Source organism: Kogia breviceps, chromosome 19, assembly GCF_026419965.1.
Source record: "Kogia breviceps isolate mKogBre1 chromosome 19, mKogBre1 haplotype 1, whole genome shotgun sequence".
Classification (NCBI taxonomy): domain Eukaryota; kingdom Metazoa; phylum Chordata; class Mammalia; order Artiodactyla; family Physeteridae; genus Kogia; species Kogia breviceps.
In genome coordinates, this window is record NC_081328.1 from 23,546,006 (window position 1) to 23,569,810 (window position 23,805).

Sequence of the window (23,805 nt, forward strand, 5' to 3'; positions counted from 1 at the left end):
AAATGTAAATAGGACTTTGTAAACTAGTCCAAGAATCTAACCGCCCTTCTAAGTTTCTATTACAAAATTGTGTTCATCAAGATCCCCAAACCCTTCAACTGCAAGCTTCATATATATGTGAACTCTTTTCATCTTGCAAAACTGAAACTCTGTACCCAGTAAACAACTCCCCATACCCGCCTCCTCCAGCTCCTCCTATGTCTGTCTTTAAAACAAATAAAGATTATAATACATTTGAATATTTCCAAATAAAAGTAATATATTGAAAAAAGTCATGCAAAAACATAATTTATTTTAAATATTAGCTCTAAATTACCTACTTCTTTATTTTTTTAAAAATGGAGTAAATAAGTTTGAGGATTTCTTTTGCTCCTAAGTTCACATGCTGCTTTGTAATATTTTCAGTTTATTTATGTACAGGTGTTCCAGCTGCAACACAGTATACAAGTCCCTGAAAAAACTTTGATTTCTGCAAATTCATACACTAAGAATAACAGAGCTCATAGGAGGAAATAGGGCTAGGGGCTGACCCTCAAAACTTATGCAACTTTGGAACCAGAGAACTAAAAACAGTAACTGGTACCTCTGGACAGCCATGCAAGGTCACTGGTAGGAGAGGGCTAGGAGCGGTATGCTGGCATACCGCTGGCATAATAACTGGTTGTCTCTGTATTAAATTAGAGTATCTGGAATGGGACCCAGGCATTAGTATTTTTTGAAACAATTCTGGTAATTCCAATATACAGCCAAGGATAAAAACAACTGCATTAAGTATGAGTGAATAAAAAGTCATTAGATGAGTATAAGTGCCACATATTTTTCCCAGCACCACTGTGTCCCCCAATTTCTTTTATTTTTATATTTTTAGTTTCTAGCATCTGGGAATTAAAGAGCTGATATGAAATTCTCATAATCATACTTTAAGAACTGTAAAAGATACATGACTTAATTATATAGCATGTTCATAATACGAATGACAATTATTGTTGAGACATTCTTACTGCGGTGTTTGAAAATTGCTGCTGAAAATTTTGGAGTTTTTAGATTCTAAAATGACAGAAAGCCAGAGGCTTCTGGAAGAATATGTGAATCAGGGGAAAGGTTCTGTGATTCCGGTCCAAAAGTGAACTTTTTATTTTGAAATAATTATAGAGTCACAGGAAGTTATAAAAATACAGTAGAGTCTTGTATATCCTTAACCCAGCTGCCCCAAATGGTAAAATTTGATGTAGCCAGATGTATCAAAACCAGGAATTGACATTGATATATTACTGTTACTTAGACTGTAGACCTTATTCGGTTTTCACCATTTTTAAAACCTGTGCTCATTTGTGCATGTGTATAGTTCGATGCAATTTTAACCCATGTATAGATTCATGTAACCTCCACCACAATCAAGATACAGAATTGTTCCATCACCACACAGAAACTCCCTCCTGCCACTACTTTGTATTTGCACCCACACCCAGTCCCTGTCCTCTGGGAGCCACGAATCTGCTCTTCATGTCTGTAGTCTTGAGAATGTTATCTAACTGTAATCATATAACCATTTGAGGTTAATTTTTTTCACTAAGCAAAATGCCTTCTAGGACCATCCAGGTTGTTGCATGTGCCAATAATTCATTCCCTGTTACTGCTGAATAGTATTACATTGTATGGATGTGTTAGTTTGTTCAGCCACGTACCCACTGAAGGGCATTTGGCTCATTTCTAGTATTTTGGTATTGTGAATAAATCTGCATTAAACATTCATGTATAGGTTTTTGTGTGCATAGTTTTCATTTTTCTGAGATAAATGCCCAAGAGTAAGAGTGCTGGTTAATATGATAAGTGTATGCTTAGTTTTGTAAGAAACTACCCAACTAATTATGAGAGTGGCTGTTCTATTTTACATTCCCACCAGCAACGCCCTTGAGATCCAGTTTGTCCTCGTCTTCTCTAGCATTTGCTATTATCACTATTTTTTAATTTGAAAAATAATTTTGAATGATGTAAAAAGATCAGCAGGTCATGAAGCCTCCAGTATGCTATCTCCCTTTTAATGACATGTGAAAATACTATCAGACAATGATTAGTTATGGAAGTCTTAGTCCTAAATTCTTGGAGATCTAAAGCCACTCAGCCCATTGATTATTCTGTTCTCTCCGTTTGTACACAGATACCTTGGGATCTCACAGAGCCTGCTGCACATAAATAAAACTTACCTGCCTTAATGAGAGCCTCATTACTTTTAATTGTACTTTTAATTGTAATGGTTCTTGGATCTATGCTTTTGCCTTCTTTGCTAGGAAGGAATGCCTTCTCAAAAGCATTTTTTGTATTTTAGAATTGCTACTGTGTCATGATATTCCTTCTGCACTATCACTTGTATTCTGAAAGAGAATCTTCAGTGTTTAAGGTTTTTCAACACTTAGAATTTCAAATCCTCTTAGCTGATTATATAGCTAAATTTGCTTATAGAGGCTTAGTGTACCATTTCAAAATATATCAACTTAATTTCTTTTAAGTGTTTTAATTTTTTTTTGAAGGTGTTGGGGGTAGGAGTTTTTATTAATTAATTAATTAATTTTTGCTGTGTTGGGTCTTCGTTTCTGTGCGAGGGCTTTCTCTAGTTGTGGCAAGCGGGGGCCACTCTTCATCGTGGTGCACGGGCCTTTCACTATCCTGGCCTCTCTTGTTGCGGAGCACAGGCTCCAGACGCACAGGCTCAGTAGTTGTGGCTCACGGGCCTAGTCGCTCTGCGGCATGTGGGATCCTCCCAGACCAGGGCTCGAACCCGTGTCCCCCGCATTAGCAGGCAGACTCTCAACCACTGAGCCACCAGGAAAGCCCCTCAACTTAATTTTTTATAGATATATTTTCTTCAAACAGAAAAATTTCAGTTGGTGGATGACCCTACTTTTATATACTACCTGATAATCATGATCCTGGCTTAATTTGATTAATTCTATTTGGGAGGTAGGGTAAAGAAAAGCTTGAGCTATAGAGTTGAAGGACTAAATACTTCCCTTAATTCAAAATTACACAAAAAATTCTGATTACCTAACAAAAACTAGACACTAAAAAATAGAAATAGGGCTTCCCTGGTGGTGCAGTGGTTGAGAGTCCGCCTGCCGATGCAGGGGACACAGGTTCGTGCCCTGGTCCGGGAAGATGCCACATGCCGCGAAGCGGCTGGGCCCGTGAGCCATGGCCACTGAGCCTGCGCGTCCGGAGCCTGTGCTCCGCAACGGGAGAGGCCACAACAGTGAGACCGCGTACCACACACACACACACACACACACACACAAATCATATTTTGTTTTATAATATACATAATAAAATTAATAAAATGTTGACAAACAACTAATATTACCATGTGAAAATAATAATTCTGTGAGCCAGTTCAACTACATTGAACTTAAATTGCAAGGTCCACTATCTCTACTAAATCCATTATCTATAAATTCATCATCTTTATTAGTAAATTTCTGGTTAGTTGCTTCCATCCAGTACCGTCTGCCTTTGCATCAAGGCTATGAAATAAGATATTAAAAGAAAAATTACTGTATTTACTTAACATTTAAAGATATACAACAGCAACAAAAATAGATCATTCTGTACCATTTATGAAGCTTACCTCTTTGTAGCACTTTTCTACAATTTCATAACTGGCATTACCCCACACTGTTATGTGTTCTCGTCTGTACTGCTTCACCAATTCTGAAACCTACATGTGAAAATTCAAAATTTTATGCATGTGCCTATTTGTAAATCCACTTACATGATTTCGCTTAAAAAATGGATTACAACTGACTATCTGCCAGTGCATACTATAAAATTTTGGAAGAACTGATACATAAATTCAGATTATTTTATAAAGTACAAGAAATTACATTTTACCATTATATGATTTATTTAATAGAATACAACTGTTTAGTAACTTGCTATAAACTAAGTACAAGTGAAACAAGTGAAACTAGAAGAAGTTAATTACGTAAATGCCAGAGCGATGGGTTCACAGAAGCTCACTTTTATCCATGACTGCGACATGACAAGTCACTCTGAAACAGGCTTCCCTGCAGTGCAGTGATGTCTTCTACCAGGGCGGTATTTGAAACAATACTGATCCCTAGAGTATCACATTTCCTTGAACATTATCAATCTATGCAGTCACCTACTCTAGCCTTATTTAGTTTGGATGAAATCAGACGCAACACACTCAGAGGACACAATGCCTTACGTACCTTCTTAATCAGCAAATTGTTGTTGACTTTGATATCGATGTTAATAGGAGTGTCAGGAAAGGCCTCAAAAACTTCCTTCAGTAATGGAATTCGGTTATCTTTTCCTTCACATTGGCATGCTGAGAAAGCAAGATTTTTAAATGTATTTTGAAAAGATAACTTACAGTTTTTTGATGATTAGAAAAGTTATAGTATGTAGTCATAGTAGTACACTTACAGAATGATGAAAAATATAAAGAAGAAAAGAAAAATTATCTAAAAATCCAACAACTTAGATAAAACCATTGTGATCATTTGGTGTATTTTCTCTCCTCTTTTCTTCCTATGCATAATCTAATAGAGTTATAATATAGGGTCCCTTCAGATTTTAAGCTGATTTTTTCACATAAGTGAAAAATAAGTATTGCATGTTAATATGCTGTATTTATGATTATGATTAAAATTTTTTCCGTTAAAATTTTTGAGATAACTGTAGATTCACTTGCAGTTGTAAGAAATAATACAGAGATCTGTGCAGGCTTTACCCAGATTCCCCAATGGTAACCTCTTGCAAAACTACAGTACAAAATCATAACCATGATATTGACATTGATATAATCCACTGATCCTATTCTGTAATTATTATTTTAAAAGGTTTTAAAATACTCCACTGAGTAGCTATACAACAATTTAATTTTTAAAATTTAACCACTCCCCTTGAAGGGGAACATAGTTTGCCACTCCAAAATATGCCATTTTGGCATAAGGATTATTTTGAAGTGAAGGCAATTGAGAAGCAGCAGATACAAGAGAAGTTCTCTGCCCTTCCCCTATCTGCCTAAAAATAAGACTTAAATTATACAAAAATTAATCAACAGCAACCCTAGACCCTTGTCAGCACCAAAGGACTCTACATAGCAAACTACTGACTAGCTTTTATCGTCCATTAATCCCCTATATATTTACCTTTCCACAATTTGCCACCCTGGACACTCAAAGTCCTTTTCCTTTGTCTTGTTACTTCTCTGAAAATTTATTGGTTTTTTTTTGTTTGTTTTGTTTTTTTGTTTAAGATGCTATATAAACTCAAGTTCTAGCCACGCCTTTGAATAATTTATCCCTGAGTCTCTCCTATGACACACACTTATTAATAAACTTCTGTTTTTCTCTTGTTAATCTTTTTTTGTTACAGAGTCCAGCTGAGAACCTAAAAGGATAGAAGAAAAAAAAATGTTCATCCCCTTGACCCTACTAGTGGATACTGAGTTGTTTCTAAAGTTTTGCTGTGACATCATCATTGAATTTTTCAGAGATTGAGAATATGTTTAGGCAAGGGAAATACATGCTAATCAGTAATGGGTGGAAGAATTATATCAATGAAGTTATTCAAAGAAAACTGAGTCATGAAAAAATCAGAAGACGATTTTAATCATTCTTTTTATTTCCTGAGGGTCATTTTCTTTATTCTTTCCCTAGTTCCTTTTGCCTCTAATCACTTATATAATATACTATACATACTATGTAACGATTATAAAACTTCCCCTTCCACGTGAAACGTCAATTCCACTAATCTGTGAATAACAAAATGGTGAAAGATCCTTTATTTCAGCCTCATTGTATGGCAAATCAAAACAAAGAAGCATATCCAAAAAAAGTAAATTAAATCCATGTCAGAAATCTTTTTTTAAATAAAGACTCATGTGAAAAGCAGAATGTGAATGGGGGGGGGAAGAAAAAAATCTGTTACTGTTTTGTCTGTTCTGTATTCTATTCTTATTGCCTTTTTACTACCCCTCGTAATTCAGATAGGGCTCTGGGTCATTCTGATGGGACTGTCAATCATTTGGCTTTGCCTCCCTGACCACAGAGCAAGCACATGACCTTTTAAGCATAACAATATGGACCACAGGTGATGTTGTCTGAAATCCTCAGCTGAATGGATCATGTACTTTTGATGTTATCAAAGGTCCATCTTTATGTGGAGAAGGTGTGACTGAGAACAAAGCTAACATCGATAAAGTAGACCCAAGAAATGGAGATAAGAGAGACAAATTATTGCTTGAGCAACTGGAATCAGTTATGTTTGAAGGCATATAACCTCTACACTTTTTAGTTATGAGAAGAAATAAATTCTTTTTAATAAACTTTTCTTGAACTATCTTGAGGGCTTCCCTGGTGGAGCAGTGGTTAAGAATCCGCCTGCCAATGCAGGGTGACATGGGTGCTATCCCTGGTCTGGGAAGATCTCACATGCAGTGGAGCAACTAAGCCCATGCGCCACAACTACTGAGCCTGCGCTCTAGAGCCCATGAGCCACAACTACTGAATCCATGTGCCACAACGACTGAAGCCCGCACACCTAGCACCCGTGCTCTGCAACAAGAGAAGCCACAGCGATGAGGAGCCCATGCACCGCAACTAGAGAAAGCCCACGTGCAGCAACGAAGACCCAATGCAGCTAAAGATAAATAAATTTTTTTAAAAATCCAGATTAAAAAAAAATACAACAAACAATTTTGAGATGGATTTCAAGTACTTAAAACTCAAAGAGTTTGGACTTAAACTACAGAATTGAACTATAAAACTTAATTTAAAAATTTTTTAATTAATTAATTAGTTAATTAATTAATTTTTGTCTGCATTGGGCCTTCGTTGCTGCTCACGGGGTTTCTCTAGTTGCTGCGAGTGGGGCTACTCTTTGTTGCGGTGTGTGGGCTTCTCATTGCAGTGGCTTCTCTTGTTGCAGAGCACGGGTTCTAGGCATGTGGGCTTCAGTAGTTGTGGCACATGGGCTCAGTAGTTGTGGCTTGCAGGCTCTAGAGCACAGGCTCAGTAGTTGTGGCACAGGGGCTTAGCTGCTCCACGGCATATGGGATCTTCCCGGAGCAGGGATCGAAGCCGTGTCACCCTGCATTGGCAGGCGGATTCTTAACCACTGCACCACCAGGGAAGTCCCCGAACTATAAAAATGATTACTGTTAATACATAAACATTTAGCTATTGAGATTTCCCTGGTGGTGCAGTGGTTAAGAATCCGCCTGCGTTCAAGCCCTGGTCTGGGAAGATCCCACATGCCACGGAGCAACTAAGCCGTTGTACCACAACTACTGAGGCTGCGCTCTAGATCCACAAGCCACAACTACTGAGCCCGAGTGCCACAACTACTGAAGACAGTGCACCTAGAGCCTGTGATCCATAACAAGAGAAGCCACCGCAATGAGAAGCCTGAACACTGTAATGAAGAGTAGCTCCCGCTCACCAAAACTAGAGAAAGCCCCCACACAGCAACGAAGACCCATGCAGCCAAAAGTAAATAAATAAATAAATTTATATATTAAAAAAAAAATTAGCTATTGTTTTTACCTACCTAGCATCCTTCCTTCCCTTGGAAAACTGCATCTCCTTCATTCCAAATTGTTCTGGTTGGGCTGTCAAAAACATGACTCACTCCCCACTTACTCTCACAGTAGGCATATGACCTAGGTCTGGCCAATCATAATAGCCTATCTCTTTGTCCACAGTGAATAGTTCAAGATGGACACATGATCCAAGTTGGGCCAATCAATGTCTTTCTCTAGAACTTTTCCTTTCCCTGGGATCAAAGTACAGACAGGATGTGAATTTACAGTTATCAGTGATCACGTTCCTGCCACATGGCCAAAATCCATCTACAGTAAAAGAGGATAAGATCCAAGAGAGCAGAACAATGGAATAAAGCCAGAAGAGTCCTTTTTTGTACCCAAGGATCCAAAAATGTTTAATATCATATCCACCACATCTTAGAGAGTTAATGATAAAATAAATGTCTTTTTTCTCCTTAAGCTAGTGTAAACTGGTTTCTGTTACTTATAACCTAAAAAGTCTGAACATGATGTTCTATCTGCACAGTCCAATGGGGTAGCCACCAGCCACATAGGGCTATTTAAATTAAAATGAAATAAAATTTAAAATTCAGTTACTCAGGTGCACTAGCCACATTTCAAGTGCTCAATAGTCACTCACATGTGGCTATTGACTCTTGTATCAGACAGTGCAAATGTAGAACATTTCTATCACTATAGAGAGCTCTATTTAGAAGATGCTATTCTAGTTAAATAAAAATTTTGTCAGCTTATTAAGTGTGGAAAAATTAATTTTGCAGTCAAAAGAATTACCATGGGCAACAGCTATTCACACCCAAGTAAGATGTATGCAAGGATCAACCTAGAAAGAGGTCAAACAGACAAAACTAACTTTGGAACAGCAAAATGATACATTACACAATAAGAATAACATTACATCAAACAGTGGGGGAAACAAGGAAATAAAAATGTGCTAAGAGAAAAATGTGTGCTAAAGTGATGTAAAGGTATTTAAATTAGATGACTTGGCCAGCAGAAAATATAGAAAAAGAGTTGGAGGAAGAAGTTGTCCCAGTATTGTTTGGGGCAGAGAATAACCAGCTGGGAAATACTACCAAAAGGGAAAGAGGAAAATAATGGGAAAACAAGAACGCTAGACTAGGAGTATGCCATAGGATGTGCTGGGTGATTGAACAAGTGAAGTAGCTCTGGAACATGCTAGAACTTTAAAACTTATCACCATAGTCAACTCTGCTTATCCAAATTATGTATTTTCCATGAAAAAGAGGTTGCTTTCAAGTAAGCAGGATAGATAATAACAAACCCTTTGGTTAACACATTTTTATGTTCCTTCTTTAAGTTTACTTTTTAATGTAGCCTGTGGCGCATCGAAGCATCTTTTAAAAGAAAACACTTAATTCTTCTCCAGTTAAGTTGTGAACCACAAAGAAAGCAAGAGGCCTGAAATTTGTATTCCTCTGAGAGTTGATTCTCTCTCTCTCTCTCTCTCTCTCTCTCCTCCTCCTCCCTCCAGTATTTAAAGAAAAGAAGAATTCCAAGCAGGGGAATAGAAGAGAAAAAAAATGAACAACTTTCTGCTTAATCTGAGTCAAGTTTTTATAGTACTATGTATTAGTCTGTTTCAGATGCAGTAAACTTCACATTGGAGGTATAGTCTTTAAGTTAATTATGATATGAGTTGAAAACAATATGAATAAAAGTTAATTATTAAATTTGAGAGTATGTGGCATTGCCACTAATATGGGATTTGAAGAGATTCTGCAGATAGAGAGGCAGTACAGATAGCTGAACACTGGCCTGGTAAGGAGAAGACCTAGTTTCAAATCCCAGCTCTGTCATTTATTTGTTGTACAACCTTAATCAAGTTCATTTACATCTTTAGGACTCTGTTTCTTTTCTGTAACAGGAGGAGACAGGATTAGATGGTTTCAAAGGTCTCTTCAAGTTCAAAAGTTTTATGACTTTATGTGGTAGATATAAAACCAGGAAAAAAATTAAAATATATTTTTTCTCAAAGCATCTTATAATCTTTGTGAGGCTTTGGCTTTGCTCTCTACAAAGGGAAAACTAGGAAAAACTTCACTTATGAAATTTTCTTAACCTTCCCAAGTCCACAACTGACACTAATATTGAATAGCTTTGCAAGTATAATCCTACTAATTATAAGAATAAAAGGTGTTTCCTCAAATCAATAAAAGCTTAATGATACTTATCTAGAAGGCAAAGTCAAACAAACATCAGATCGAAATGTCCCGTAGAGATAACTGATGCAAGCAGTTTTCTGATTTTTATTTGGCTTTCTAAGGTTTCTCAGTCAAGGAGAAGTTATACCAGCCAATTTTAAATTTAGCTCACAGAGCAGTTACAGTTCTTTTGAAAATTAATATCAATATATCCTTGGCTTAACCAAGGTTTCAACTCTATGCAAGCCATACCAAGGACCATAACATGTGCATTTTGCACTTTTCCTGAGTTACATGTAAATCATTCAAAACACGAGGCTGAATTGTGAAGGTGAGATAGCTCAGCACCTGTATCTTGAGGTTGTGTATGTTCCATCCTAACGTAACTAACACATTGGGCCAAGGGACATATCTCTTTGTGGGAAATGTTCCCTCAAAAGAAAAAAACAAACTGCTATGCTGGTGATTAAAAAGTGAAGATGACTAAGAAATGGATGGTTTATTTGAGTAATGGAATACTCTTAATAATTTAAAATATGGAGTAGCTAAATAACATAGAATGAAAAAATTATAGAATCAGTAAGGATCTGAAAGGGGTCAGTTGCTTCAATTTCTTTTCATTTATTCTTCTTATTTATGATGTATTATTTACTACAAGTTATAGTAATATTCTAGAATTTGAAGCTTTAGAAGTATGCAGTACCCCTAATAAAATCTGGGTTTCTCATAATTAATATTCAGGCTTAAATGAACTGTATATAAATTTAGATAGAATGTGTCAGTTAAAGCTTTGGGCATCATAATCTCAGGGTCAGATGACTATCAAGATTTCAGATTTGTAGGCCTGAGCAAACAAGCTTTGAGGGTAATACTTTTAGTTGGAACTTCTTATCACAAGATAATGCACATGTATTTCTAATTCTCAGCATAAATGAATACACTTTAGTGTAAATGTTTAATCTGCAAATGTAAATTATTACCTTTTTGAAATGAGACATCCAGTTTTCCAAGGTAAGGTGGGAGTTCCTTTAAAAGATATGACTGAAAAAAGTTAGCTCTCAAAAAATAAAAGTATTTTAGTGTCTTACATTAAGACATAAAGACGTGCTTCTTGAAAAATACAAAAATGAAACACTACAAATGTTTATATAGAGAACTTATTAGTAGAACATCCCCAACAGCAAACTGACCATATAATTACTTACTTTCATGACCTACAAGAAATCTGTACTGTCTAATATGGACCATTTGTCAATAATAAATACACAAAGATCTTGGTAGACAAATGTCAGGAATAGACAATTCAAAGGGGAAAAAAATCATAAAGAAGAATCTTTAAACTCACTAATAAGCAAATGCTAATTAAAATTTAATCTAGCAAATTAGGAAATTCTTGGTATAATTATAATGCCCCTAGATGGTAAGGGTGTGGCAAACTTGGAATTCTTTGAATATCAGATATAAAAAGTCTTTTAAACACTTTAAAAGAGCAAGCAGGCAATAGCAACTTTCAATATATATCAAGAAATTATAATGTTCCTATTCCTAATCTTTTACCCAATAATTTCCCTGCTGAGAGTTAATATAGGGAAATAATTTTAAATATACAGAAAACTTTATCTTTACACATATAGATGTTCAGTGCAGTGTTATTTATAATGGTGAAAACTGAGAACTAATTCAAATGCCCAACAACAGAGGAATGGTTAAAGACAACTATATATCCACTCAATGGAATAACTTCAGTTATTTGAAATGTTTATGAAAAATACGCATAGAATCTGAAAAGGCTAAATACTGTGTGATTCCAACTATATGACATTTTGGAAAAAGCAAAACTATGGAGACAGTAAAAAGATTAGTGATTGTCAGGGGCTGGGGGCAGGAAGGATGAATAGGCAGAACACAGGATTTTTAGGGCAGTGAAACTATGTTGTATGACATTATATTAGTGTATACATGTCATTTTCATGAATGTCATGTCAAAACCCATAGAATGTACAACACCGAGAATAAATCCTAATGTAATCTATGAATTTTGGGTGATGATGATGTATTAGTGTACGTTCATCAATTGTAACAAATGTACCACTCTGGTGCAGGATGTTGATAGTGGGGGGAGGCTGTACCTATGTGAGGTCAAAAAGTATGTGGGAAATCTATATTTTCTGATCAATTTTGTTGTGAATCTATAGCTGTTCTAAAAAATAAAAGTCTACTAAAAAAAAGAAAAAATGTATATCATGCCATGATGTTAGTGTTTAAAAATACAATATAAATAATATACAATGAGAACATAACTATGTAAAAAGCATTCAGGGTATATATACAGATAGTATCCTGTTAACATAAGATTTTTAGGTGGTAGAATTAGGCATTATTTTTCCTTCCATTTATCAGTATTTACTATAATGAGCATGTAAACTACTAAAATCAGATTTTTAAAGGGTTCTTTCCTATACCTGAAGACTAAAACTAATTCATATATTTAATCTGAATCAAATAAATTGTAGAATACGTCCAACAAGTTGAACTCCAGTAGTTTTACATTTGAGGACTTTGGTAATTTTGTTGAAATAGTTATCAAAATAAGTCTCCACAGATGTGCGTAATGAATACAAATCCTCACTGTAAGTCAGAATAGTTTTTTAACTTTCCTTTGACATTCATTATTTAAACATTATCTTTTTTTACTATTATTTATTGTCATGCTATCTGGCACTCACTGTTTTTAAAAATCCTACAGGCCCTAATATCTATTAATTATTAGTTTATCATGCATTTTCACTTACACAGTACTTGAGATCAGAGATGTTTACATTGACTCCAGTTGATCTCTTTAGATTCTCATCATGTGACACTACAACTTCTTCATCTTTTGTGATATGGCAGTCCAATTCCAACATATCAGTTCCAACCGTAACTGCACTGAAGAAATACAAAGAATAATGACATTATGAAACATAAGCAAACATTTAGGTTACATACATTAGATGAAAAAGTTCATAGTTACAAGTCAAAATAGTAGAAAATCCCATAATACTAAAATTTCTCCTCAAGACTGTTATCTATTATGAATAATGGATATAAAAATATTCTAACTGAACTTAGAATAAGAGACTCATGTTGCCTCCTTTCCATAACTAGCAATCCTTAATTCTGGCAACCCAGTATAAAGGAAAGAACACTAGACCAGAAGTTGAGATTTGGGCATCAGTTCCTGCTTTGCTATGAACTTGCTGGGTAACTTTGGGTTAGTAACTGCCTCTCTCTGGGCCCATATTTCCACATCTATAAAATGAAAGTGTAAAGAACAAGAAAAGGATGCGCACTTTTGCCACTTAAATTCTGCATAGAATTATAAGTTCTAGAAGGGCAAATGAATAAGAAAAAGAAAAAAGCATCCAAATTGGAAAATAAGAAGTAAAATTTTTTCTATTTGCAGATGACATAATCTTATATGTAGAAATAAAGGTTCCATATACACCACTGTCAGAACTAATAAACAAACTCAGTAAAGTTCTGGAATACAAAACAAACATATAAAAGTCAGTTTTATTTCTATACACTAATAATGAAAATCTGAAAAGGAAATCATGAAATAATTCCATTTACAATTGCATCAAAAAGAATACAAACTTAGGAATTAACTAAAGAGGTGAAAGACTTGTACAATGAAAACTACAAAACATTGTTGAAAGAAATTAAAGATATAAATAAATGGAAAGACACCCCATGTTCATGGATTGGAACACTTAATATTGTTAATATGTAAATACTACATTGATCTAAAGGTTTAATGCAACTCGTATCAAAATCCCAATGATGTTTTTTGCAGAAATGGAAAATCCATCCTAAAATTCATATGGAATCTCAAGGAACCTTGAATAGCCGAAACAATCCTGAAAAAGAGTAAGAAAGTTGGAAGACTCACACTTCCTAATTTCAAACTTACTACAAAGCTACAGTATCAAAACAATGTGGTACTGCCATAAAGACAACATATAGACCAATAGAAGAGAGAGTCCAGAAGTAAACCTTCACAAGTATGGCCAAATGATTTTTGACAAGGATGCAAAGACATTAGAGAAAGGGCAGTCCTTTCAACAAATGGTATTGGGAAAACTGGATATTCACATGTGAAAGAATGGATTTGAATTCTTAACTAAAACAATATCCAAAAATAAACTCAAAATGGATCAAAGATCTAACTGTAAGAACTCAAATGAAAAAATCTCAGAAGAAAACATACAGAAAAATCTTCATGACATTGGATTTGGCAATGATTTCTTGCATATGACAGCAAAAGCACAGACTAAAAAGGCAACCCATAGAATGGGAAAATGTATTTGCAAATCACCTATCTGATAAAGAATTAACATCCACAATACATAAAGAACTCCTAAAATGCAATGACAACAAGACAATCAGACTAAAAAATGAATAGACATTTTGCAAAGAAGATGTGCAGCACACATGAAAAGATGCTCAACATCATTAATCATTAGAGAAATGTAATCAAAACCACAATGAGATATTTCACTCTCATTCAAATGTCTATTATAAAAAAGAAAGAAAGAAAAGAGGGAAGGAAGGAAGGGAGGAAAAGAAAAACAAAAAAACAAGTATTGGGATTTCCCTGGTGTTCCAGTGGTTAAAAATCCACCTTCTGATGCAGGGGATGCGGGTTCAATCCTTGGTCAGGGAACTAAGATCCCACATGCTGCAGGGCATCTAAGCCCACGTGCTACAACTACTGAGCCCACAAGCTCTGGAGCCCATGCACCACAACTACTGAGCCCATGCGCCACAACTACAGAGAAGCCCACGCGCCACAAGGAAGAGACCATGCACCGCAACGAAAGATCCCATCTGCCACAACTAAGACCCGATGCAGCCAAAAATAAATAAATAAATAAATAAATATTTAAAAACCAACACCAAGTATTGGCCAAGATGTGAGGAAATTGGAACCCTTATACATTGTTGGTGGGAATGTAAAATGGTGCCGCCACTATGGAAAACAGTATGGTAGTTCCTAAAAAAACCGAACATAGGTTTACCATATGATACAGTAATTCCACTCTGGTTATATATAGAAAAGAATTGAAAGCAGGGACCTGAGAGATATTGTATACCCACGTTCATAGAAGCGTTATACATAATAGCCAAAAGTAGAAACAACCCAATGTCCATCAACTGATGAATGGATAAACAAAATGTGGCATATACATACAATGAAATAGTATTCAGTCTTAAAAAAGAAAGGAAATTCTGATATATATGACAATATGGATGAACCTTGTAGACATTATGGTGAAAACAAAAACAAAAGTACCAATATTTATGATTCTACTTATACTAGGTACCTAGAACAGGTTAATTAACAGAGACAAAGTATAATGGTGGTTACCAGGGCTGTGGGACAAGGAGCTTGGGTAGTTATTATTTAATGGGTGCAGAGTTTTAGTATGAGATGATTAAAAAGTTCTGGAGATGAAAGGTACAAACTTCTAGTTATAAGATAAATAAGTACTAAGGATGTAATGTACAACATGATGACTATAGCTAACTGTTGTTATGATACATAGGAAAATTGTTAACAGAATAAATCCTAAGAGTTCTTTTCACAGGAGAATTTTTTTCCTTTATTCTTTTTATTGTATCCTTATGAGGGGATGGATGTTAGCTGAACCTACTGTGGTAGTCATTTCACAATATATGTAAATTAAACCATCAGGCTGTATGCCTTACTCTTATACAGTGATGCATGTCAATTATTTCTCAATAAAACTGAAAAAAATAGAAGGTGAAAAAAAAGTTGTAGAGATGTATAGTAGTGATGGCTGCGTAACAGTGTGATATACATAATGCCACTGTACTGCACACTTACAAATGGTTAAAATGGCAAATTTTGTTATGCAAATTTTGCCATGATAAAACAAAAATTTAAAATTTAACAATTTAAAAATTGTTTAAAAAAAAGAAGAAAATTGAAAAGATAATCTCTAAGGTTCCTTTCACCTCTAAGATCTTACGACTTTTAGAGAGGGTATACCAGTGGTTAAGAGCACAAACACTGAAAAAAAAGGTAAATATGTGAGGTGAGGGATGTGTATTCACAATGTATACACACATTATCATTTATCACATTGTACACTTTAAATATATTATAATGTTGTCAATTATACCTCAATAAAGCTGAAAAAAAAAAAAAAAGAAGCACAGACATTGGAGCCTGCATTCAAATCCTGGCTCCGCCACCTACTTGGGCAAGTTCTTTACACTTGTTTCCTTATTTGCAAAACAGTGATGATAATATTAGTTCTCTTCACCTCCTCCCCACCTTAAACCTACACTCCAAGCAGCCCCATGCTCTCTAAATACTTCCTCTGTCTGAAATGTCTTTCACAGAAAAACAATATAATTGTTTTCTCACTTCACAAATGAGAATTTCCAAGTGACGAATAAACATATGAACAGAAGTTCAACATCAAAATTCAACAGGGAGGAAGGACTTCCTTGGTGGTGCAGTGGTTAAGAATCCACATGCCAATGCAGTGGACATGGGTTCGAGCCCTGGTCCAGGAAGATTCCCACATGCCTCGGAGCAACTAAGCCCATGCACCACAACTACTGAGCCTGCGCTCTAGAGCCTGTGCGCCACAACTACTGAAGCCCAGACGCCCTAGAGCCCGTGCTCCGCAACAAGAGAAGCCACCACAATGAGAAGTCCACGCACCGCAACGAAGAGTAGCCCCCATTCATCCTAACTAGAGAAAGCCCGCGTGCAGCAACGAAGACACAACGCAGCCTCCCCCCCAAAAAAAAAATTCAACAGGGAAATGGATATTAAAACTACAATGCAATGAGACAGCACTATACACCATCAGAATGTCTAAAATTAAAAGGACTGACAGTAAGTTAGCAAGACAGTGAAGCAAATGGAACTCTCATATATTGCTGGTGGGAGTGTAAGTTGGTACAATCCTTTGAAAAGTATAAATATCTACCTACCCTATGACACAGCAATTCAACTTCTGCTAAGTATATACCTGAGAGAGATGAATGCATTTGACCATTCAAAAACATGTACAAGATTATTTCACACATCATGGATGAATCTTACAGATATAAATTGAAAGAAAGAAAAGCCAGAGACAAAAGGTAAATACAGTATGATGATATTTATGTTATCAGGAACAGACAAAATCAATCTATTGTAATAGAAACTAAAATAATGGTTATCTAGGGGAAAGGAGTACAGGCTGGGAAAGGTCACAAGGGTGCCTTCAGGGGTACTAGAAATGTTCTATATTTTTATCTGAGGGTGGTCACAAAGGTGTATACATATATTAAAATTCTTTGGGCTGTGCATTTAAGATTTGTGCATATTACTGAATGTATATTATACATACTACAACAGCAGTTTTTTAAAAAGTCTTTCTTCTCCTTATCTGCTAACTCTTATTTCAGGTGTAAGCTTAAAAACTACCATTTCAGGCTTCCCTGGTGGCGCAGTGGTTGAGAGTCCGCCTGCCAATGCAGGGGACGCAGGTTCGTGCCCCGGTCCGGGAAGATCCCACATGCCGCAGAGTGGCTGGGCCCGTGAGCCATGGCCGCTGAGCCTGCGTGTCCCCGCAACGGGAGAGGCCACAACAGTGAGAGGCCACAACAGTGAGAGGCCCATGTACTGCAAACAGAAAACAAAACAAAACAAAACAAAAAACTACCACTTCAGGATACCTTCCCTAATCCCCTGACCCCAGACTGGATTTTGTAGCCTATCTACCAGTTATTTGCCAAACTGCCAGGACTTCCTGTAGCACCTGTGTTTACTGTGTCACAGTACTTACCACACTGTTTTGAATACATCTATTTATCTTCCCCTACTTGTGCAATTAGACAGGTGCTCTTTGATGAAAGGGTTTGTGGACTATGGCTTGTTTACTACTGTAAACAAGTGCCTACACATGGGGCTGGGCATAGCAGGTACTCCGTAATTTTTTTTTTTTTTTTTTACTTTTTTAAAATATTTTTTTAATTATTATTTTTGGCTGCATCAGGTCTTTGCTGAGTCATGTGGGATCCTTTTTTTTTTTTTTTTTTTTTTTTTTTTTTTTTTTTTTTGCAGCTTGTGGGCTTTTCATTGAAGCACGTGGGCTTCTCTCTAGTTGTGGCATGCGGGTTTTCTCTCTCTGGTTGTCGTACATGGGCTCCAGAGCACGTGGGCTCTGTAGTTTGTGGCATGTGGGCTCTCTAGTTGAGGCATGCAGGCTCAGTAGTTGTGGCGCGAGGGCTTACTTGCCCCACGGCATGTGGGATCTTAGTTCCCCGACCAGGGATCAAACCCAGTCCACTGCATCGGAAGGCGGATTTCTTAACCACTGTTCCACTAGGGAAGTCCCATGTATTTGTTAAATATTGAATTAATGAATGAAAAGAGATAGCTCTCTGTATATGTAAAATGCCTACACAGCACTTTATGTTTGTTTTGTTGTTGTTTTTGTTTTTTGGCTGCGCCGCATGCAGGATCTTAGTTTCCTGACCTGGGATCAAACCCGTGCCCCCTGCAGTGGAAGAGAGGAGTCTTAAACACTGGACCTCCAGGGAAGTCCCTTGTTTGTTTGTTTGTTTGTTTTTGTAAGCACTTTATGTATCAATTACCACCAATGACATTTCAAGAAAAAAAAAGTAAACATGGGTGTGGCAGGGAGAGAGTTTTAGAAAGAAACTTTTACTTTTTTAAAATTCAGGAATGTAAAGAATAAGAGCTGGGGTGAGTAGAGTGAGAAAGCAGGAATGAGAAAATGTAAAAGTAGATAAATTACAGTTTGTGTAATATATTCCTATACGTTCAAATTGTTTCCTATAAGGTGGAAAGAATTTGAAATGGAAATGACTTCATATAAGGTCATGTCTCTACAACTAGATACTAAATTCCAAATGAGGAAGGTATCTGTCTGTTCCATATTTTCTTTTTTTTTTTTTTTGCGGTACGCGGGCCTCTCACCGTCGCGGCCTCTCCCGTTGCGGAGCACAGGCTCCGGACGCACAGGCCCAGCGGCCATGGCTCACGGGCCCAGCCGCTCCGCGGCACGCGGGATCCTCCCGGACCAGGGCACGAACCCGCGTCCCCTGCATCGGCAGGCGGACTCTCAACCACTGCGCCACCAGGGAAGCCCTCTGTTCCATATTTTCCAACGTTCACGATGTTGGGCATATTGCAGGTATTCACACATTTCTAAATGAGCAGAGGGGCTGCCCTGGTGGCACAGTGGTTAAGAATCCGCCTGCCAATGCAGGGGGCAGGGGTTCGAGCCCTGGTCCGGGAAAATCCCACATGCCGCGGAGCAACTAAGCCCGTGAGCTCACAACTAGTGAGCCTGTGCTCTAGAGCCCGCGAGCCACGACTACTGAAGCCTGTGCACCTAGAGCCCGTGCTCGGCAACAAGAGAAGCCACTGCAGTGAGAAGCCCGCGCACCACAACGAAGAGCAGCGCCTGCTCGCGGCAACTAGAGAAAGCCCGCGTGCAGAAAAGAAGACCCAATGCAGCCAAAAATTAATTGATTAAAAATAAATGAGCAGAATGAAGCCATATTTTGGTTATCAATGTCGATGGACATTTTAAATTTTAATTAATTATCATCCAGCTAGCACCTAAATGTTCATCAACGATAATACATAGCCATAGTTAAGTACCATACTTCAAAGAATCAAGTATTCACTTTATTCAATGAAGTTGTTATTCCAACAATGGAATGTCTTTGTTGAATCTAAATGAAAAAAAAAAGTAGGTATGGTATGATCCCATTGATAAAGTGTCTCTGTGTGTGTGTGTGTGTACACATATACGTATATATATATATGCCTGAGAAAATTTATCTTTGGAGCCAACCACTTCGGAATTTTCTCATACTTGGTCTCTTCTGATGATCCAAACCCATCAGAATCCCACTCCAAAAGACCCAATGGCTACTTGCTGCCTTGTGCCAAAGTCCCATACTGCTCCCCTACTTCTCCTTAAATTATCTTCCCTTTCACTGTTCTGATTATCACCAGTTGTTAGAGGAAAACAAACAAACTTGCCTCCTTAATGTAATTCTCACTAAGATGTAAATAACTGTTAACTGTACATGTCCTCTTCTAAAGGACATCCACCTTTAAAAGAGATTGTTTGCCAATTGTGTGTTTGCTAGAACCACAAATGTGTAAAAATAAAATCCAAAAATAGGCAAATAAGGACTTCCCTGGTGGCCCAGTGGGTACGACTCCGTGCTCACAATGCAAGGAGCCGGGGTTCGATCTCCGGTCAGGGAACTAGATCCCACATGCATGCAGCAACCAAGAGTCTGCATGCTGCAACTAAGACCCAGCACAGCCAAAATAAATAATAAATAAATATAAAATGTTAAAAAACCACACAAATAGGCAAATAAAAATAGGTTTTAAGTTGATAGAATTATTTTTCTGTATTTTAAAATTTCCTTGAATATTGTTAAACTGTGTTTAGTTTTTTTAAAAAAAGAATTAAAGGGCTTCCCTGGTGGCGCAGTGGTTGAGAATCCGCCTGCCGATGCAGGAGACAGGGGTTCGTGCCCTGGTCCGGGAAAATCCCACATGCCGCGGAGCAACTAAGCCTGTGAGCCATGGCCGCTGGGCCTGCGTGTCCGGAGCCTGTGCTCCGCAACTGGAGAGGCCACAAAAAAAAAAAAAAAAAAAAAAAAAGAAAGAAATAAAAATGTAGACACTGTAAGCGACATATAGAGCCAGCAAACAGTTTTAAAATAAAATTCTAAGATTCTTTATATAGCTTTAAAAAAATTGGTACTGTTGGTACTGCTGATTTTTGGTCACATCGGTCTTTTATTTTTGTTTTGGTTTTGTATGAGTGTGTAAAGGAGGGTAAGAGCAGGGGTTATCTATATTTTCCTGTATTTAAAAAAATTATACATATTACCTAGAATCTTTCTAAGTATGAAGTTTGCCTTTAGCTGAAATGTTGGATATTTTTAGAAATGTTTAGGAATTATTTTAAAATTTTTCTATTTATTGTATGTTTATCTCTTATTAACAAGCTAATAAGTAAAAATTTAGAACAATAGTAAGTGTATCTAGGACAATTTATAAATTATTCTAATAAAATTATCTCAAATTTGATACACAAATAGCTAGAACTGGGCAAGAAAACTTTTTTTTTATCACTTTGGCCTTCAAATTTTTCCATAAATAACAATATGCATCTACTTCAATTGAAACACCAAACATTGTATAGTTGCATTTCTGATAAGCTGATGACAAACACAGAAAAAAGCTAGGGAAGCCAAGGCTTCAACATTTCCAGAAAAAGAAATAAAAACTCTAGCTCTAAAAGAAGAAGTGAAATTACTTCAAACTTCACAAAAACAATGCATCATACCTTAAAACAGACTCTATGTTAAAGAATTTATTTGAATCTCATTTATTCCTCAAAACATTGAGGTTGTATTATTATTCCCATTTCAGAGATGAGATAATTAGTATTGCATTAATTAGACATTCTAAAGAATTTTATCATGAGAATCAGGTCACTGATTAATTACTCTGCCAACTTACACTTGCAGCTATTGCTAATACAATTTGTTTCTTTCTCTAAGCATTCATGGTAATACCACAGGGATCAAATTGTCCTATGGGTATTTACAAAGGCAGCCTGGTTTAATAACCTAGTTTTATTAGCTCTTAAGAACCAGATTTTACATACTCAGGGGCTTAGTGACTCTGTGAGTGTGTGTGTGTGTGTGTGTGTGTGTGTGTGTGTGTGTGTATCTTGGTAGTACAATTCCTTAGTTTTTGGTTCCATGTTTATTATGAACGGGATTCTGTCTCTGTCTTCTGTTAAAATTCTGCTTTTTTTTTTATTGGAGTTAGTTGCTTCACAATATTGTGTTAGTTTATACTGTACAGCAAAGTGAATCAGCTATACGTATACACATGTCCCCTCTTTTTTGGATTTGCTTCTCATTTAGGTCACCACAGAGCATGGAGTAGAGTTCCCTGTGCTATACAGTAGGTTCTCATTAGTTATCTATTTTATACATAGTATCAATAGTGTATATATGTCAATCTCAATCTTCCAATTTATCCTACCACCCAATATTCTGCTTTGTTCTTGAGTGCCACATTCCATATATCATTCAGGAAGTTATTAGTGAGAACCTATTAGCACCAGAGCTAAATGTTAGGGATTGAGAAATCAATAAGGAAAGATTCTGGCTCCCAAGGAATCCCAGAAGAGCCACACTCATCACTTAATGTGTCTGTGAAATTATTTTATAAAGCACATTAAAGAACTTTCATAGGGGCTTCCCTGGTGGCGCAGTGGTTGAGAGTCTGCCTGCCGATGCAGGGGACACGGGTTCATGCCCCGGTCCGGGAAGATCCCACATGCTGCGGAGCGGCTGGGCCCATGAGCCATGGCCGCTGGGCCTGCGCATCCGGAGCCTGTGCTCTGCAACGGGAGAGGCCACAACAGTGAGAGGCCCTCATACCACAAAAAAAACCCCCAAAAAACTACTTATTGAAAGTAAGAGCACTGATGCATAAGACAAAACAAAAAACAAAATCATCACCACCACCACCACCAACAACAAAATTTAAGTTTAAAATTAAAGCCTATTTGATTTAGGTTTTCTATAAATTTCAAAGTCAATTAGCAAACAGCCTTACAAATAAATATATCTAATAAACACTAATAATAACATAAGGAAGAGTTGCTTTCTTCTTTTAAAGTACCAGAAAAACTTCCGAAAAACTAAAGTTATAGAAAGCTACCACATGATAGAGAAGACTGTAGTACTCTTCAATAGTTACTGCTTGAACAAAAAAATATAAAAACAAACTTCTTGAAGACAGGAAATGAAATTTTGTATCTAGCAAGTAAAAACCATCTAAATTATTCTTTGAATATCAAAAACTTTTTCAGAGGATCAAAGTCTTCAAAGATAAAAAACATTTAGGTACCATCCTTAGAAATAATGCATTAGACAAATGTACCATTGTTAGAAATAGCTTAATTTCATAAATAAGGGTGTTTCGTAAAGATTTAGCAAAAAAAAATATATGGAGAAAAACTTACAAAATAATATACTTTTACATAAAGGAACGCTAAAAACCACTCAGTTATGAGCAGTTTTTCCCCAAGTAATATATATTACTACATCACAGGCAACAAATATTGGATAAATGATAGTGAATGAGGGTGTCCGTTGGGTATGCGTATGTGTGTGTATATCACAGTGAAAATTGTTCACATAAAATTAAATATATTTTGCTATAGGAGCTAGCTACATAATCTCAGTAGAGAAGATAACAAGGTAATTTAAATTAAATTATTCTGTTTCACAGTCAGTGACGGGAGGAAAGATTTTGCATTTCAGAGCTGTAAGAGACTTGAGATTACAGTCAAAAGGCATCGTATTATAGAACAAAAAGAGTAAGTAATGACAAATATAGGAGGATAGGATTTAGACAAAACTAGACTATGGAAAAGCAGTACCTTTGGGACCTGATAACAGGAACAATTATCTCTAAAGTGTCTTTGAATGATGAGAAGCAGAACAAAAACTTAAGTCAAATTATCCTGATTTATTGGCCCCAATTACATACATAAAAATGGCTCCAAAATTACATAAGAAACTATTTTTCTTACTAAATATGGATAGTAATGTTTTTCATGGGAGTTAACTTATCACGTTCCCCGTCTTATTTTTCAGGGAACAGAAAACAGTGTTCGCACCATTACCACAGACTGATGATAGTCATTCACTCTAAGACAAAGAAGAAGGTATCAATCAGCTTCCACTCCTGTGTCTCCTGCTGCTTCTCTGTGAGGTGCTCTAAAAGACATCTCTATGAAACATGAATAATTTAAAAACTGAAAAAAAAAATTTACCTTATTTAAAAAAATAAGATCAACACTCCTAAGGCTTCAAAGAAGAAAGACCAGGTGACGGCTTGACCTGATCCGTGGAAGAATTACTGAGGAGACACAAAATCCTACTCATAAATAACAG

At 36.5% G+C, this 23,805-nt stretch overlaps 1 protein-coding gene across 1 annotated transcript in view; it reads right to left on the reverse strand.

Annotated features, from left to right (window-relative positions):
- GDPD1 (glycerophosphodiester phosphodiesterase domain containing 1) overlaps positions 1 to 23,805 on the reverse strand; it is a 44,338-nt gene that overhangs the window by 7,771 nt on the left and 12,762 nt on the right. Inside the window, exons 3-6 of the mRNA XM_059047777.2 lie at positions 12,543 to 12,678; positions 10,731 to 10,776; positions 4,227 to 4,345; positions 3,620 to 3,709 (exon numbers count right to left, since the gene is read on the reverse strand). Coding sequence (XP_058903760.1) covers positions 3,620 to 3,709; positions 4,227 to 4,345; positions 10,731 to 10,776; positions 12,543 to 12,678 — 391 coding nt within the window. The remainder of the gene's footprint in view (positions 1 to 3,619; positions 3,710 to 4,226; positions 4,346 to 10,730; positions 10,777 to 12,542; positions 12,679 to 23,805) is intronic.